At 36.5% G+C, this 17,496-nt stretch overlaps 2 protein-coding genes across 2 annotated transcripts in view; one reads left to right on the top strand and one right to left on the bottom strand.

The window, feature by feature from the left end:
• tg (thyroglobulin) overlaps positions 1-17,496 on the bottom strand; it is a 64,333-nt gene that overhangs the window by 5,055 nt on the left and 41,782 nt on the right. Inside the window, exons 32-44 of the mRNA XM_073811704.1 lie at positions 14,773-14,884; positions 14,619-14,698; positions 14,343-14,486; positions 14,120-14,185; positions 13,765-13,899; positions 13,411-13,575; positions 13,112-13,319; positions 10,775-10,859; positions 10,465-10,603; positions 7,215-7,411; positions 2,400-2,564; positions 2,153-2,320; positions 1,853-2,040 (exon numbers count right to left, since the gene is read on the bottom strand). Of these exons, the coding sequence (XP_073667805.1) occupies positions 1,853-2,040; positions 2,153-2,320; positions 2,400-2,564; positions 7,215-7,411; positions 10,465-10,603; positions 10,775-10,859; positions 13,112-13,319; positions 13,411-13,575; positions 13,765-13,899; positions 14,120-14,185; positions 14,343-14,486; positions 14,619-14,698; positions 14,773-14,884 (1,852 nt within the window). The remainder of the gene's footprint in view (positions 1-1,852; positions 2,041-2,152; positions 2,321-2,399; positions 2,565-7,214; positions 7,412-10,464; positions 10,604-10,774; positions 10,860-13,111; positions 13,320-13,410; positions 13,576-13,764; positions 13,900-14,119; positions 14,186-14,342; positions 14,487-14,618; positions 14,699-14,772; positions 14,885-17,496) is intronic.
• Positions 2,845-7,171, top strand: sla1b (Src like adaptor 1b). The gene is made up of 7 exons (XM_065245373.2): positions 2,845-3,168; positions 3,786-3,885; positions 4,303-4,389; positions 4,481-4,578; positions 6,189-6,320; positions 6,432-6,561; positions 6,664-7,171. The coding sequence occupies exons 1-7, from the start codon at positions 3,093-3,095 to the stop codon at positions 6,896-6,898; spliced, it is 858 nt and encodes a 285-aa protein (XP_065101445.2). The 5' UTR covers positions 2,845-3,092; the 3' UTR covers positions 6,899-7,171.

Here is a 17,496-nt window from a genome sequence, read left to right as displayed (position 1 = left end):
TCTGAAAGATTCCAACCGAGGTTTTATGTAGCGAAACCATTAACATTTTTGCCTAAATAATATGTACTTTTAAACCTCTTGCACTAGCCGTTTGACGCGCCAATGCGGCCATACATATTGCGTTATCACGTTGAAAGGTCACGTGTTACATATATCGTCGCTGTGCTTCCAAAATCTTGTTTTTCCATATTTTGTGAATTTCATTTTTTGTTATAACTCATTGTTGGTCACTTGGGTTTTGCAAATATTCCATCAATAAAAAGTATGACTTGTTGACTTGTTGTTTATTCTGTTTCTTGAAAAAGAGGGAATTTGGACATACAAGCTTTCGGAAGGACTGTGACGATATGTAAAACGTACACTTATGGACCATTTAAAAAAATAAACTGACATTAAGACATTAATAAGTATAATTCCACATACAACAACATCAGTAAAGTCCTCTTTCTCCACACTTGTAAACACTGAAGTGGTAGTTTTGCTTCAGTCATGTGTGACATTTACATAAGGTCACACTAGTGCATTACCATGCTAGTGCAATACGAGAAGTAGTGGTTAAAAAGTGCTTGTCTTTAAATTTTTGGCAAAATTATGTTTGTTTTGACCTTAATGCCTCGGTTGGGATCATTTAGAGCCATTTGAAGCTGCACTGAAACTGCAATTTTAAACCGCATTGAAACTGTAAAGTCACCCAACTGAAGTCACCCAACTGTACAGAATGCAACAGTCTTATAATGACAAAACAATTGTCATGACAATGACTTCGGACTACAAAACCATAAGTGTAATTTTTTTGTTTTTCAGAAATTTATAAATCATCAGAATGCTGCATAAATAAGCTTTACGTTGATGAGGCTTGTTAGGATAGGACACTATTTGGCCGAGATACAACTTGAAAAAAATTTGGAATCTTAGGATGGGTCAATGACGTGATGTTAATTATTTTGTGTCCGTATGGTTCAATTAAATGTAAAAGGGTTAAAATTTCAAAATAAATTTGCTGATTATTTGCATACATTCTTATTGAGGACCAAGTTTAAAATGTATGGTTTTATTTCAATTTGATAGAATATTTGGGTGATAACTGCAAAAATGTCAATGTGGTGTTACCAGTCTGTCTCAATTGGTGTAACTAGTATTTTTTTTTTTTTGATGAAAATATAAATATATTCATAAAAAATGTGGAATAAATTATAATAATCTAGTTTAGTGTAATATGAGTTTTACATAAATTGTTACAATTGTCCAAGATTATTTAGAAAACAGAGCTGTTTTCAGCATATGTCAGGACCAATATTACAAAAACGCATTTAACTTTACATTTAGAAATAACTAATATAATTATATTTTAAAATTATTATTTTTATTTTGACGATTGCGCTTACATGCCATCAAGGTGGCTAAAATATTGAATATTTCTTATTCTTTGGCGCAATTGGCGGTTACACCATTTGACATTTTCAGGTCCATTAGTCTTAACTTTCATAAAAATGGTGCAAGTGTAATTTTTTATTGCATAAAATTAACATAAATACACTATGTGCACAGAAATAAACATGATGCATAATTTTAAAACAAGTTTTTTGAATTTCAGTTTTTGTCACTGACCCGGCTGCAAAAAATCTAAATATTGAAGAAAAAAACTCCTTTAAAGATGTCCAAATAAAGTCCTTAGCAACACATATTAAAAAATTTCTTAATGGGACATGATCTATATATAATATCCTAATAATATTTGGCATGAAAAATCAACAATTTTAATCCATATTAAAAGACTTATGATGGTCCAGGGGAACATATATATTTTAGTAACTTGATAAATGATACACACCAGCCTCTGACCCACCCTTACCTTGTGGCATTTTCAAGGGCACGAGAGAACACGCTGTATCCAGAGGGCGTGGGAGAGTGTTGCAGAGAGTAAAACCAGGTTGCTGCTTCCTTCACAAACTCATTAGCGTCATCTCCACCCAGTGAGTTAGACAGAGCCTCATAAAATGCTGTTTTACTGTCAGCCCTTCCCTGAAGTTGCTCAAACTTCTTTTAAAGTGAAAAAAACGGAGACGTTAAAACATAAAATTTCACAGGATTCATTGTCCTTAATCCTTTCACTCCACTATTTAGTGTGTTTGTGTGAACATTGAGTCCTGACCTTGATGTTTTTTGCTCTACTAATGAGGCCGTCTTCAACTGACGACCCCAGCAGTACATCTGCTTTGTGGAAACGTCCAGACTGAAAGGCAGCAGAGGGCTTTTCTCGAACTACTGCTCCATCAACCACTGGTGACCAAGCCTGGAAGGGCCCACTGACAGCCAACAACTTCACAAACACACACAAAAAATGGTCACTTAAAGCTTTTTCTTGACTTTGATAGTACTTTGTTTTCAACTTAGATGACCTTAGTCTGGGCAGCATTGATGCTTTGAGCGGGTTTGTTTCTTAGGCAGGTCAGTAGCTGTGTGATATCAGAAGCAGGGCAGTCCAGCTCTCTAGCTAGAGATGCAGCTTGTGCTTGGGCTTTAGATGTACTCATCACAACAGCTGGAGAAAACAGCGATCCACCCTAAAAAAACAAACACACAGGGCAGTGCATGTGTGTGCTTTATCAATGCATTTATCAACCAGAATCAGAAAGTGCCCAAATCTTGTTTCAGCAATATACTTTCCTCATCGTGTTGTACATTTTCCAATTGTGTTTTCAAAACAGAAAACCATGCAACCGTGAGGCTTTTGCATATCATTGCTATTTATACACATATTTACCAGAATCAGTGTAGTGTATACATACGTAGTGCATCATATTTGCATACATTTAAACTGCATTTTCATGTTCAAAGCTTCCTATTTTTGCTTACTCGTGAAGTGGAAAGTGCCGTGACAAGCACAGCTTCCTCATTTACACAGACCAGGCCCCTTTGTTAACACTTATCAGTGGAAAGTCACAACAAATAAGAGTACATTCTATTAACACGCACTGCACCCATAAAGAGAGGATATTCTCAAGAACACAATTAGGAAGTCGCACTGATGTGATGGCTGCTTGAATGGGGTAAAGCATAGGAAGAGCACAGTACATGTGTGAAGACCGGCAATGGGAAATGCTCAGACAAGCCCAAGAAGCCCAGATTTCAGACAAACTCCAGATAATGAAGACCTTTTAGCAAGAGGTAAGAAACCTATGAAATATATGCTTGGTATTGCGTAATGTTTAAATACAGTAACTAGAAATAGATCATTTGCAGATGTTGTGGCATGTAAAGATGCTCAAATTGTATGATAAAATGCAAAAAAAATCTAAGTATTGCATAAATGACAAATATGTTAATCTTAAATGATCAAGCTATAAAATTATTCAAAAGCTTAAACAACGATATTAGCTAATTAGGCTACTTCCTGAAATTGTAATGTACCATTCTAAAAAAATGCTGGTTTATTTTCAACCCAATGTTGAAAATTGGGTTGTTTATTGCTGGGTCAAATATAAACATTTTCTGGGTAAATTTAACCCAACTTCTGGGTTTGTCCCTTTCTGACCCAACGCTGACCCCCAAAGAAGAAAAAGCATAAAAATGTGCAAAGCTATTCTCAAATTTGAAGTTGCTAAATTATTCTTAACCTTCCTGGTGCAAATAAAAACAAATAAATAATAGTCTATAGCCTATTACTTGCTAATAACAGTGTAAATATCATAAACCACTGGCATTACAAGGCACCCTAATGTGTATTACAAGGATTTGAATATATTTCATACTAACATAACAATGTACTATGTTCTGCTTTGCAGTGCATGACAATGACACAGCGGTAGTTTTGGAAGATTACCCTTCTTCTCATGTCTGTGAGCCTATATTTCGTATGGGAGATTGGCTGAAAGTAGTGTCTGAGTGAGCATCAACATCTTATGTTTCTAAAACAACACTGCATACTGAACAGTGATGTGTCTTTTAACCCCCTTCAGAAAAAGTGATTATCTCACCCTAAACTGCTAAAGATAAGCTAGCAAAGATATGCAACCAAGTATCTGATATCATTTTTATAGACAATGAGTACACAAATTTTGGATTTAAAGAGTTTATCTTTCTATGGTACCATGCACTGGCTGCACGAAGTGTGAATGTCTAACCACAAAACCAAACCACCTGTGATGTCAGCGTCAGCATTAACCCTGCCTAGAATTTTTATCTTTTCTTTCTAACTTCTACTTTTTGGATATATAAGCAAACAGCACTGTGTGTGAGATAATATCTTTGTTGAATACTGTGGCCATTAAAGGTCAATGTTACAGTCTCTCTCTCCTTTAGAGAAGGGTACTGGTGGAAAGTCTACTCAGTCCAAACCAAGGAAGTGCATTATATACCAGAGTGTCATGCAGCAAAAGTCTACCATGGGTAGGTTCAGAATCACTAACTAAATTATGAACATGGCTGCAATGATAGCTAGCTAGCTGAGTGCTAACGGCCACATTTTTGACTGATTTAGCTGGCTGTTCGAAAAAATAACCAGACCAAAGGCTGAGGAATTGCTTCGTCTGCCGCAAAACCGAGTCGGGTCTTTTCTGATCAGAGAGAGTGGAAAAGGTCAGAATACATCACATGAACAACACAATACTTACAAAAGATAATCTCTACTCTGAACAGTTCTGACTTGTTTTTTGATTGCAACACTAGCTTTATTCAAACACGACTGTTTTTAAAGGGGGCATATAATGAAAATCTGACTTTTCCATGTTTAAGGGCTATAATTGAGTCCCCAGTGCTTGTATCAACCTAGAAAATGTGAAACCCAGTAACTTAGTTTTGGTAAACCATTCTCTGCAAGCATGTGAAAAAATAGGTCATTGAAATTTCCCTCCCCTTGTGATGTCAGAAGGAGATAATACTGCCCCTTAATCTGCACTATCCAACCACAGCACTGCCATTTACTGCAGAGATCAGCTCATTTGCATTTTAAAGGACACACCCAAAAATGGTACATTTTTGCTCACACCAACAAAGTGGCAATTTTAACATGCTATAACAAATTATCTATATGATATTTTGAGCTAAAACTTTATATTTGTCCTCTTGGGACACCAAAGCTTTATTTGACATCTTAAAAAGTCTTGTGAAATGTCCCCTTTAAGTAGTCCTGAACATAGTCACACAGCACATAAAATTTACATTGATCAGTGAATTGCGAGTCAAAGGTGCTGCCATATTAGGAAGGGCAAGACTTTCTTATAAACATAGGGTGTAGTCGGGCATACTCACCCCATCCAAACCAAACCGCATCTGAGCGTCCTAATAATGAAAGCGTGCTTGGGCTTGGATCAAAAGAGAGTGCAAGCTTGTGGGGAAAATTGGGCTCGGGCACAATTTTGTACTCCACATAGATTGTAAACCACATACTTTGGTTTAAAGGGTTAGATCATCCAAAAATGAAAATAATGTCATAAATGACTCACCCTTATGTCGATCCAAACCCATAAGACCTCTGTTCATCTTTGGAACACAGTTTAAGATGTTTTCGATTTAGTCCGAGAGCTTTCTGACCCTTCATTGAAAATGTATGTACGGTATACTGTCCATGTCCAGAAGGGTAATAAAAACATCGTCAAAGTAGTCCATGTGACATCAGTGGGTCAGTTAGAATTTGTTGAAGCATCAAAAATACATTTTGGTTGTAAACGAAGCTTGGGCGCACCAGACTGTAAACGAAGCTTGGGTGCACCAGATAACACGTCGGCAGCGTTGTATGTCAACAGCACCACTGCAGTGTGGTGAACGCGTATTCACAACAGACCCGGAAGAGAAGACAATGCTGAATAAAGTCGTAGTTTTTGTTATTTTTGGACCAAAATTTATTTCAACAAATTGAACTGACCCACTGATGTCATATGGAGTACTTTAATGATGTTTTTTTACCTTTCTGGACATGGACAGTATACCATACATAAATTTTCAATGGAGGGTCAGAAAGCTCTCGAACTAAATATAAAACACCTTAAACTGTGTTCCGAAGATGAACGGAGGTCTTACGGGTTTCGAACGACATGAGGGTGAGTCATTAATGACATAATTTTCATTTTTGGATGAATTAACCCTTTAAGTAAATGTTCTATGTATGTCTATGTTCCTGAAGACCTTTACCCCAAATGAACTACAGTACAAGAAATATAACAATGTCACGATCACTTATTTCTTTGTAGGTATGTACACCTTGTCGGTGCGCCACAGAGCTGTTAAGCATTATCGTATAATCCGGATGCCAAACAACTGGTACTACATCTCTCCACGCCTCACTTTTCCATGCCTGGAAGAGTTGGTCAACCACTACTCTGGTAAATTAAATAATGTGGACATTCCAGCAAACACCCATTTGTGTTGTGCTTCAGTGTTAAAGATTTGGCCACTTTATTTGTACGACACAGATTATTTTTCCTCTCTTTCAGACGTAGCAGACGGTTTGTGTTGTGTTTTGACGGGCCCCTGCTTAACTGTCTGTGAAACAACTTTTAGTCAGTTACCTCCAATGACTCCGGGTTGGAGAAAACTTTCCTTTGACTGGAAATCAGTGAGCAGGTATTAAGATAATAAGCTGGTTAGGTTGATTTTATAATATAATAACATTTGCAATAACAAATAAATATTTACTTTAAAGTCAACTGTCTTTCCCTTCCTCAGTTCGGACCTCATACGTCAGAGCACAACCCCTTCTGCTACAAACAAAGACACAGCTGTCAGCTATGGAGTGCAAAACAGTGTCTCCTCCTACTTGACCTTACTTGGAGAACAGGAGAAGCCAGAGAGAAAAAAGTTTAGCTTGAAGAAAAAGAAATGGAGATCTGTCCACATGGTCTCTAACTACAGGCTTGACAGTTTGGCCACTGTGGAAGATGAATATGAGGTGGTGCAGTGACTGATCACAATGGTTCAATGGTGAATATAACTCACACAAAGTGGATCAGAAAGTGACTGGATGTCTGTTCTGCGGTTTGTTTTTCCAAGCACATTCAATTTATTCATTTTAATATTTAGTATTGGTTTTAAACCAGGATGTTTCAAGTCTGGGAATCTTTTAATGTGAAAAGGTTTTAAGATGATTGTGCAACTTAATATGATATTTGTTGGACATGATTTTACTGTAAAAGTGAACTCAGAAATCAATCATGTTACACAATAAGCTGGTAGTGTCATTCTTTCCACATTAAAAAAGAACAGGCTTTGGTTCTTACCATGAGTAAAGCTCGACGGAAAAGTGATGAAGCTGATGGTGAGGTAAGGTGAAGGCTTGCAACGTCGGCTCCGTTTCTCTCTGCACCTACTGTGACTTTAGTGGGGTCTCCTCCAAACAGAGCAATGTTCTTCTGGACCCAACCCAGTACAGCTGCCTGATCCTGGAGACCATAATTTCCTGGCAAAGGAGTAGAACCTGCACAGAGTCAACAGGAAGGGCTGTGTGATCGAAATAGCAAAAATAGGACAAAACACAATCCAAGTTTGATAGATTAAACATTTCATCTATATAAATGGTTTCATCTGAAGCACCTGCGTTGTCGCGGTTATGCGTCTGGTTGGAACTTTACTTCCGTTTTCTGTTTGTTTAATGGTCTGACTAGTGGCTAAAATGAACTCTGCAACAAATACCTCATCAAAATAACAAATGTTTTGGTTTTCAAAAGACAGCCACTATGTAAAGGGAGGTTTTGCAGTTAACATTGTATACATTATAGTACACATTTTACACAGCAACGTTAGCTTAGTGTCGTTTTTATACGCTTTAGCTATGACATATGAACTAAGGTAATCTACTTGTTGTTTATTTAGCTTTTTATTAGAAATAAACTACTCTAAAAGGACTTTTTCGTTATTGATTCTTAGCAGAGTTTACTGGAAGTTACGTATGTTCCACGAGAGCCGTTTGTTTATGTTGAAACCGTCTATAATAGGAGTCTCCAACCTTTTTGTGAGCAAGGGCTACCACAATGGATAAAACAATCTGGAGGGCTACAGTACTTTTTGATATAATCTACTCAAAAAAATTTTGTTTTACTTGATTTGTTGATTTTATTTTATTTTACTTCTTGATATGTTTTAGTACTGTTTAAAATGTTAACATATGTAAACCAAGCCAATATAAAAAATATGTAAAAAATAAATATTACAATTGAGACTATTAATAGAATGTGCTTTGGCGGGCACCTCACAGACTCCGTGCGGGCACCACGTTGGAGACCCCTGGTCTATAATCTGCTTGAGAATGTCTATCGGTTACACAGATAACATAATGCAAATAATAACTGTTAAATGTTTATCATCTTCAATGCTGTTTAAATAAATTCCACAATATTTTCTGGGAAATGTCGCTTTTCATAAGTAAAACTCATGGAAATCAATATGTACCCTGGACAACAAAACCAGTTTTAAGTAGCACAGGTATATTTGGAGCAAAAGCCGAAAAATACATTGTATGGGTCAAAAGTATAGATTATCCTTTAAGCCAAAAATCTTTAGGACTTTATGTAAAGATTATGTTCTATGAAGACATTTTGTATAATAAATATATAAAAAATAAAGAGGCTTTAAAGGAAAACACCACAATTTTTTCATATTTTACTATGTTCTTACCTTAACTTAGATGAATTGTTACATACCTATCTTTTTTCAATGCGTTCACTTTTAAAGGATAATTCTGGTATTTAACACTTTGAGTCTCATTTCTGGTTTGTTTTGGATAAACTACAGTGATGGACACTGAAATTTTGACAATGGGTCGTGTCTTGACTTTTTGACTCATTTAGATGCGTCTCTTGACTGCTTCAGAATGAAAGTCAATGATCATGCACAAACATGTCATTAAAACAACACTTAAGGTTCATTTTCAAAACTGTGCTACTCACTGAGTGGTTCTTGGTGTTCGTTGATGATTAAAAAAAAGTTGTGTAGCGAAATACAGTTTCTGTCGTGTTTTATTTGGCATTTTGTAAAATTCCATTGACTTCTCTTGGAAGACTCATTGCTCGCTGATATATCACTCAGCCGCCGGAAAACAGAAAAGGGTCTGTTTACATGTGGTTGTAGTTTTTTCGCTCGGTTTCTCTCAGAATAAATTTTTCCCATATTTGATGGCTCAGTGACCAGCTTTAGGTTTGAAGTTGAGCTCGATTGTGACTGTCTATACGCTAGACAACGAGCGTACTTGTATGGCAAAAGTGGTTGTCGCCATCAAGTGGTCGGGAGTGTGCTAACGCTTCAGACTCAAATATAGAGCGGAAGTATATACGCGGTTGTGAGGTATCTGAAAAAATAGTTCCACTATAGCAAATAACACGGATTGAAATCATACATTGCGCCAATATATTTGTTTTTAAAGGTGCAGTGTGTAATTTTTAGAAGGATCTCTTGACAGAAATGCAAAATAATATACAGAACTATATTATCAGGGGTGTATAAAGACCTTTCATAATGAACGGTTATGTTTTTATTTCCTTAGAATGAGACGTTTTTATCTACATACACCAAGGGTCCCCTTACATGGAAGACATTTGACATTTGAAAATGAACCTTAAGTGTTGTTTTAATGACATGTTTGTGCATGGTCATGACTTCCATTCTGAAGCAGTCAAGAGACACATCTAAACGAGTCAAAAAGTCAAGACACGACCCATTGTCAAAATATCTGTGTCCATCACTGTAGTTCATCCAAAACAAACCAGAAATGAGACTCAAAGTGTTAAAAACCGGAATTATCCTTTAATCTTTGTACAGCTCTTCTTGAATGTGTTAGCATTTAGCCAAGCCCTATTTATTCCTATGGCTCCAAACAAAAGTTTTATTTTGTGCCACCATACTTACTCGTGTACCAGTCTTTAAATAGGGAAAACATGGAAGTGTTTGGTGGCTTCTAAATTCACCCCTGTTTGGAGCCATAGCAATAATTGGGGCTAGGCCAAATGCTAACACATTCACGAGAAGCTGTAAAAAGATTAAAAGTGCACGCATTGAAAAAAGATAGGTATGTATTAATTTGTCTAAGTTGAGGTAAGGACATAGTAAAATATTGAAAAAGGTGGTGTTTTCCTTTAAAGCCCCATCTATAAACCTATTTTGTCAGCAGTGGCAATGGGGAAAACAACCTGATGATTTTCACAACCACTGTGACTTAGAGCGGAATTTCTCACATGGACATTATGTAACCATATTCCATTCCAATTTTGGAATTCTGTTTGATGGAAAAAATTATCTAGTTCTTGCAATCCATCATTTGGTTCTAACCTAATGCAGCTTCATAGATTATCATAAAATTTGTTTTCTTAACTTCTTTCCATAAAATATTCAAGATGACCTTTCAGGGTAAAATCAAATTTGTCTCCAGAATATGTTCTGTTTGTTGCATAAAAATAAACAACAAAGAAAAAGACAAGTCAGTAACAACTGTCAATTCCGAGCATGTTTGTGTATACATTTGTGTGTGTGCATGTGTACCTGTACTAAGGAAGCCAAAAGCAGCCACTCTGAAACTGGCTGTCACTACAATAATGTTTCCAACAGCAGCAAGGTAAGAGCCATCTAAGAGATCTGATCCAGAGTTATGGAAAAATACCAGAACGGTTGCATCCTTTCTCTGTAGCGAAAACAAATTGCACAACAGTAACAATAATTGCATATTACCAGAGTCAACAGCTTCATAAACGCAATAGTGAGAAGTATATCGGTTATTTATATAAGGGTAAGCAAGTTGTCAAAACAATAAGGGATTGAACTTGAGTTTATTGGGTATGTCATGAGTTCTTACCACACTACTGGGAACAAACAAATTGAGGTACAAACAGTCTTCACTGGAAGAGTCACTGGTGTCACCAGGCTGGAGACAGCTGGGTCTAAAAAGATATTGATCAAACGAATCAGGGCTCTTATTGATCAGACTTCAAATAAGGGACATTAAATTGTTCACTGAGGGGCTTGACTTTTTATTACAACATATGAAGAGTCTGGTTCCAAAACGTAAATTCTTAATTTTTACGCAAAATCCCATATCCGCCATGTTATTCTGCCATCTTTTCTCCCTTTTTTCCAAAATGTGATAAAAGGCAGTCCTCCTTCTCTGCAGAATGCAATAAATCCGCTCAACAAATCACAGCGCACCACTCCATGCACTGTAAACAGCAATAGCGATCTGGAATCCTAGTTTTTTCTTCATCTACTTTGTAATTCGTGATCAACAAACAAACAAAAACAAAATAATAATTTTGATGGCATTGATAAACCTGTGGTGGTTTTCTGTGGCGGCGAAGAAACGTAAGCCATCAAATTCGAATAATTTACGTGAGAGGCACTCGGGCGAAGAAAAAATGCTGGCTGTTGCTTGTGTTCACATGACAGCATCAAGCTTTTGTCATGCTAAAACTTTGACCCCAGGGAATCTTATGAAAAACGTTCATTCATTTTACGCGAAGTCAATGAAAATCAAGCAGGACCAAAACATTTTACATCGCTGTCAAAAAAGTTCAGCAACAACATCCCAAGAATGACAGATGCTATGTGAAAGTTTGTAACAGAAAATAGTGCTTTTCATTTTGTCACTTTCTTGGTATAGAAAACACATTTTTACCCAAATTAGACAAAATAGATTTATTGCGTTTTGGACAGTGGCGGCTGGTCACTGAAGAAAGCTACTTTAACATGTTACAAAAAAGTTGAATATATAATGTAAATTAATACAAAATAAAATCATTTAGTTATACTATTTCACTGTTAGTCATGTTATCATTTATTTAAAAAAATAAAAACTGAGTTTGTTGTGTGTTTGTGTCATGTTTGTGTGTTTGGGGCGCACCCCTAATGAGTGTCTATGTAGGTCAGTAAAAAGGGTAAAACATGTGACCTGAGACTGAGCTCTAATTGGCTGGTTTCGGATCCGCCCTGGGGCTCAGGACTGTGCGCCCCAAATCCTCCCACTTATGTTGTAAGCGAATCAGTATTTTTGTTATGCCTTTGCCCTCATGTGATTGGATCATTCTCAGACTCTCATAAACGCGTTGTAGATTGCCATATAACTGCTATACAGTACTGATCAGTGAAAGCAAGAGAAATACCTCGAGATGAAAGAAAATATGATTATGCTTACAAAATCACCCTTTACAGGGCGTTCAGTTGAATAATAAATAAAGGATTAAGGAGCTTGGACCAGATTGAGCAGCAGGAAATGATCATGGTCGAGTTTACATGCTTTTCCAGGACTTATGGCAAACAGAGTTGGCTAACGTTAGCTGGATGCTATGTAAGTCAAATGCCTTTTATTATTTTCCTGTTTGCTGTTTATAAGTCTGGCTGATATACTGGGCGAAATTTTGTGCTGCATTTGAGCTGCCTTTGGCAAGAGATGATGCTCAGATAATGCAGTATTTTTCTTGGCTTGGTCAACTTTGTTGCAACGTACTGGTCTGTGATTAGGCAACTTTCCTGTGTGTGTGTGCGTATGTGTTTGCATGCGTGTGTGTGTGCGCGTTTGCATGCGTGGGTGTGTGTGTCAGATCGCGTTAACCGATGCCTAATGTAAGAGCACGCGATCAATCTCCAAAACAAAAGTAAAACTGCGTCGTCTATCTGAGGTAAAAAACAAAATGAGAAGAGTCGGCATTTATCTGCCTTCATGCATTTATTACACAAGAAGTTTTAGATAATTTACACAGTGTTTAATTCAATTGAGATTTTTACACGTTTGTTGCTATTTTAATCACATCAGTATTATGTGATTTGTTTTGTTCTTATCTGCCTGTTCAGCACAAAGTTCATGTTGTGTTGCATTGCCTCAGCTCTGTCACTGCGAGAAAAAAAATATGTATTATTCTGCTCCATGTGATGTTAACGTGATGCACGGTCTCCGTTCTCTTTACAAATAAATGAGACATTTGAACTTGAATGCTCGTCATGTAAGTTCATGATTAGAAATGAACAGGTGAACAGTTAATCACCTGATAAACCGCTATTTACAGACCAGTAAAAGTTTAATTTCAAGTTTGTATGCCCACCCACCCAAATATTTTTAGCACCAGCCGCCATTGATTTTGGAACAAAACTCTTCATACAATTATACTTTTTATAGGCCTCCAATCACAGAGTACGTACTCACCGGGAAAACGTGGCATTCCAGGTGCCGGTCCAGTCAGCCGGTTGTGGAGGGCTGAAACGGAGCTCTCCAATAGGTGGACGAGCATAAGGCACACCCAGGAAGTAGTTCACGTGCTTGCTATCCAAGCCAGTTATACGTTTCACTTCACTTTCTCCAATTAGTGTCCCATGATCAGGAATGGAAACAGAGGTCAAATCTGGCTGTGAACCTAAAATATACAAAAATATTAAGACAGCATTTTAGGACGACAATAATAATATACAGAGTTAAAAACAATCTTGCGTAGTTCAAAATTGTACCTGTCTTTATGTAAACCGATTGAGCAGGCTCTTTGATGACTAACAAGCAGCGCTGGCCACTGGTTGTATGAAAACAAGTGTGTGTGTCTGGATACATCACACATCTTATGGCTGACTCTCTGCTACCGATAGACACAGCTGAACAGGACTCGCTCTCCTCACAGGCTATAAGAGACAAGGAGTTATGAGATCACAACCTACAACTAATAAAATTCAATTGTTAAACTGTAAAATAATAAAGAATATTATTAAAAATATCATAAAAATCTATCATTATTTATTCAGAAACTTGAAGGCGCTGCTACTGTGGATGAACCTAGCAGCGGTGAAAAAAAAAGAAAACAAAGACTTTACCAGAAAGACACCAATCTCTGACTTTATCAATTTGCTCTGCTATATCTCTGCTGATGTGAATAACATCAAAAGATGACACAGATGAATCCACCTGGACAGAGGAGGAATCCAACAGCTTCCACTTGTTTAGATCAACTGTTGAGCAATATAAGATGTCATATGTGTGTTTATACAGTGCATATAAATGACTTATAACCAGCGCTATTAGCATTGGTGAATATGTTAACATTACAGTTATGAACACCAGCTGTGATTGGACTTTACTGTTATAGATACAACCTGTACAAATCATATTGTTGACTTACTGTACATATGTTAATCATTATCAATACAATATAAGCAAAGAGTCTCTTACTATTCTTTGAGGGAGACCTGAGACTGAATCTTGGACACACACTGGGACTCTTTGTCCATTGGTTCACTACAGAGACGGATGTAATGGTGATTAGATAACAATTAGGAAATTAAACAAACTTTTGGAGGACAATCCATGATGGATATCAAAAATCCTATTATGGGAGTTTAAGTTTTATTGTTTTAAACTAACAAAACTGGATTTAAAGCGTGCACACACATACCTGGCTTTTCATACCAGCCGAATGGATAGACGCTAGTCTGCACTTTGGATGGGGAGCAGTCCTGAATCCTCCAGTTTGTGGCATCATTCTCACTGCACGTCTGGATACCCAGACTATTTAAAGTCAAACATAATACATCTGAACCTGTAAAACCAAGACACAGAAAATAATGCGTTTAGAAATGAGACACATTAGTTTTGAGTTTCTGAACAAGGTAGGTTCAAAGATTGGAACTGACAGTATTGTTTTTTGTTAATTGTAAAATATCTCTCATACCAGGCACACCAGAATCTCTGACATAACCTATGCCACGACAGCATGGATCTTCATCACACCGTCTTTCACACTCAAAGAACCTGCTCAAGAAACGTAAACACAAAATAAACAACATATAAACTAAGATAACAAAATTGTCTTACTTTCTTCTCACCCTTCAGTGATGCTTTTAGTGGCCACACTGACTCGATTGCGTACAGAGTAAGACACCATCTTCTGAAATGGGACACGACTGTAAAAGCTCTTCACACTTCCTGACAGGGAAACTGCTAATGACAAGGAAACCAATGAAAAGAGTACACATGACCAAAAGTGTTGTTGATAGCTTTTCAAAGTAAAAACAAACAGAGATCTCTCTTTCTGACATGTTTCTAAACTAATTTGAAGCAAAGTGTATTTAGGCTAGCACTGTAGAAATTCACTCCAAAGAGCAGATTTTTTTTAGTCAGATGGAAACCTCAAAGTCATGCTCATTAGGCAATAAAAGTGTTTGCTTATTATGAGGTTCTTTGAAGAAAACAGAAAGCTGGTTAAAAAACTGCAAAGTGGTTTTATAGTACTGACAGAAGCCCTTATGGCTGATTTCCACATAGTTAGCATTATTTTCCACTCTTCATCACCAACTGCAGACAGAACACATGTTAAGAGTTTAGGATCGACCCTCTTTGTTGTGGATTACTTTATAGGCCATGAGACATACAATCCCTGTGACCGTGTTACAAATGAAAATGACTGTAATTCTGCTGAAGGCAAACATAACAGACGTTCAATTCTAAATATTCTTATTGTGTTACTTTAAAAGAACCAATTAAAATATAGCAGTATCTGTCTATCTATCTGTCTGTCTGTCTGTCTGTCTGTCTGTCTATATGTCTGTTCATATAGACCATTTGAAAAGATGTAAACAACACTGGTCCAGAAACACTTCCTGTTACAGTTTGTGACTGTTTTTTTATTTCACATATATCATTATCTTTAAGATGTTTGTTTAACTTCAGTTAATTCAGTTCTATATGTTTTGTTGGTTGTATTTCATCCCAACGTTTATCTAGTGTTAAAAAACTGAAACAGGAAGTGCTTCTGGACCAGTGTTGTTTACATCTTTTCAAATGGTCTATAATATATCAGTATAATAATATATATATAATATAATATATTATATTATATATAATATATCAATATATAACATCTCTATGTAACATCTCTATCTATCCATCTAACATATCTATCAATCAATCAGTCAATCAATAAATCAGTCAGTCTGTCTGTCTGTCTGTCTGTCTATTCATGTTATATATCTAACATCTCTATGTTACATCTCTATCTGTCTGTCTGTCTGTCTGTCTGTCTGTCTGTCTGTCTATCTATCCATCTAACATCTCTATTAATCTATCCATCCATCCATCCATCCATCCATCCATCCATCCATCCATCCATCCATCCATCCATCCATCTATCTATCTATCTATCTATCTATCTATCTATCTATCTATCTTTCTATCTAACATCTCTATCCATCCATCCATCCATCCATCCATCCATCCATCCATCCATCTACCATCTCTATCTATCCATCTAACATCTGTATCTATCCATCTAACATCTCTATCCATCTATCTATCATCCATCCATCCATCCATCCATCCATCCATCCATCCATCCATCCATCCATCCTATCTATCCAACATATCCATCCATCTATCCATCATATATATCCAACATATCTATTTATCCAACATATCCATCTATCTATCCATCTATCTATCTATCTATCTATCTATCTATCTATCTATCTATCTATCTATCTATCTATCTATCTATCTATCTATCTATCTATCTATCTATCTATCTATCTATCTATCTATCTATCTATCATATCTATCTATCATATCTATCTATCATATCTATCCAACATATCCCTCTATCATCCATCCATCCAACACATCAATCCATCCAATTAACCATCCATCCATCCAACACATCAATCCATCCATTTATCCATCCACCTATCTATCCATTCATCCATCCAACATATCAATCTATCCATTTATCCATCCATCCATCCATCCATCCACCCATTTATCCATCCATCCATTTATCCATCCACCCATCTATCCATTCATCCATCCAACACATCAATCTATCCATTTATCCATCCATCCATCTATATTCAGTTAGTTTCCTTATGGACCCCATCCCAAACTCAATGAGAGCCTAATCATGAATTAAATCAGTGTAAATGCTAATTAAATGGTCTATAAATGCCTTAAAAGTCTATGTAATTTCAAAAGAAAACCAAGTAATAGTGTACCACAGGGACGGCGTATTTTTGTAGGCCAACCCTGAACAAAAAAGGCAATTTTTCTAGTAGATGTTTGGATTATGGCAAAAAATAAGCTCTGTGTTGAACAAAAGTTAATAATATTAAAAGGTTGGTCCAAAAAGTGAATCTTTACACATCATTACAATTTTTATGAATTTCAAAGTCAAAATGTGGCTTTTTGTATTTCAGGTAAACACTTCAAAATTAATAGAACTTGTATTCATCTGTGAAGATTAACTTGTTAGACAAAACGTATAAGTGTCTTTAACTTTTGTTAAACCCAGAGCATATTTTTTGCGATAATCTGATAGTCTATGGGGAAAATGAATGGGCTTTTTTGCAAGGGAACCAGAGTCCCGCTTACTTCCGGGTTGGTCTACAAAAAAACGTCATCATTGTGACACTCGATAAGCATTAAAATACTGTGCAACTAAAGAGTATATGTCAGAGAAATGAATGACTTAAGCAATCTCCATCTGTACACTCTGGTTAGAATAAAACACTTTGTGTTTCCACATGGTTTAAATCCTGGAGCTCTGCAGAATTCAGAAAGAC

This window comes from Paramisgurnus dabryanus, chromosome 13, assembly GCF_030506205.2.
Source record: "Paramisgurnus dabryanus chromosome 13, PD_genome_1.1, whole genome shotgun sequence".
In the NCBI taxonomy this organism is placed as follows: domain Eukaryota; kingdom Metazoa; phylum Chordata; class Actinopteri; order Cypriniformes; family Cobitidae; genus Paramisgurnus; species Paramisgurnus dabryanus.
Note: the sequence above shows the minus strand (reverse complement) of the source record. Positions and strands in the feature narration are given on the sequence as shown.

Bases quoted from the DNA above. Each gene is read 5' to 3' on its own strand.
- sla1b (XM_065245373.2), top strand. From the start codon at position 3,093: ATGGGAAATGCTCAGACAAGCCCAAGAAGCCCAGATTTCAGACAAACT. The intron at 3,886-4,302 runs GTGAGCATCAAC...TCTCTCCTTTAG, and splicing joins TGGCTGAAAGTAGTGTCTGA to AGAAGGGTACTGGTGGAAAG. The intron at 6,562-6,663 runs GTATTAAGATAA...TCCCTTCCTCAG, and splicing joins GACTGGAAATCAGTGAGCAG to TTCGGACCTCATACGTCAGA.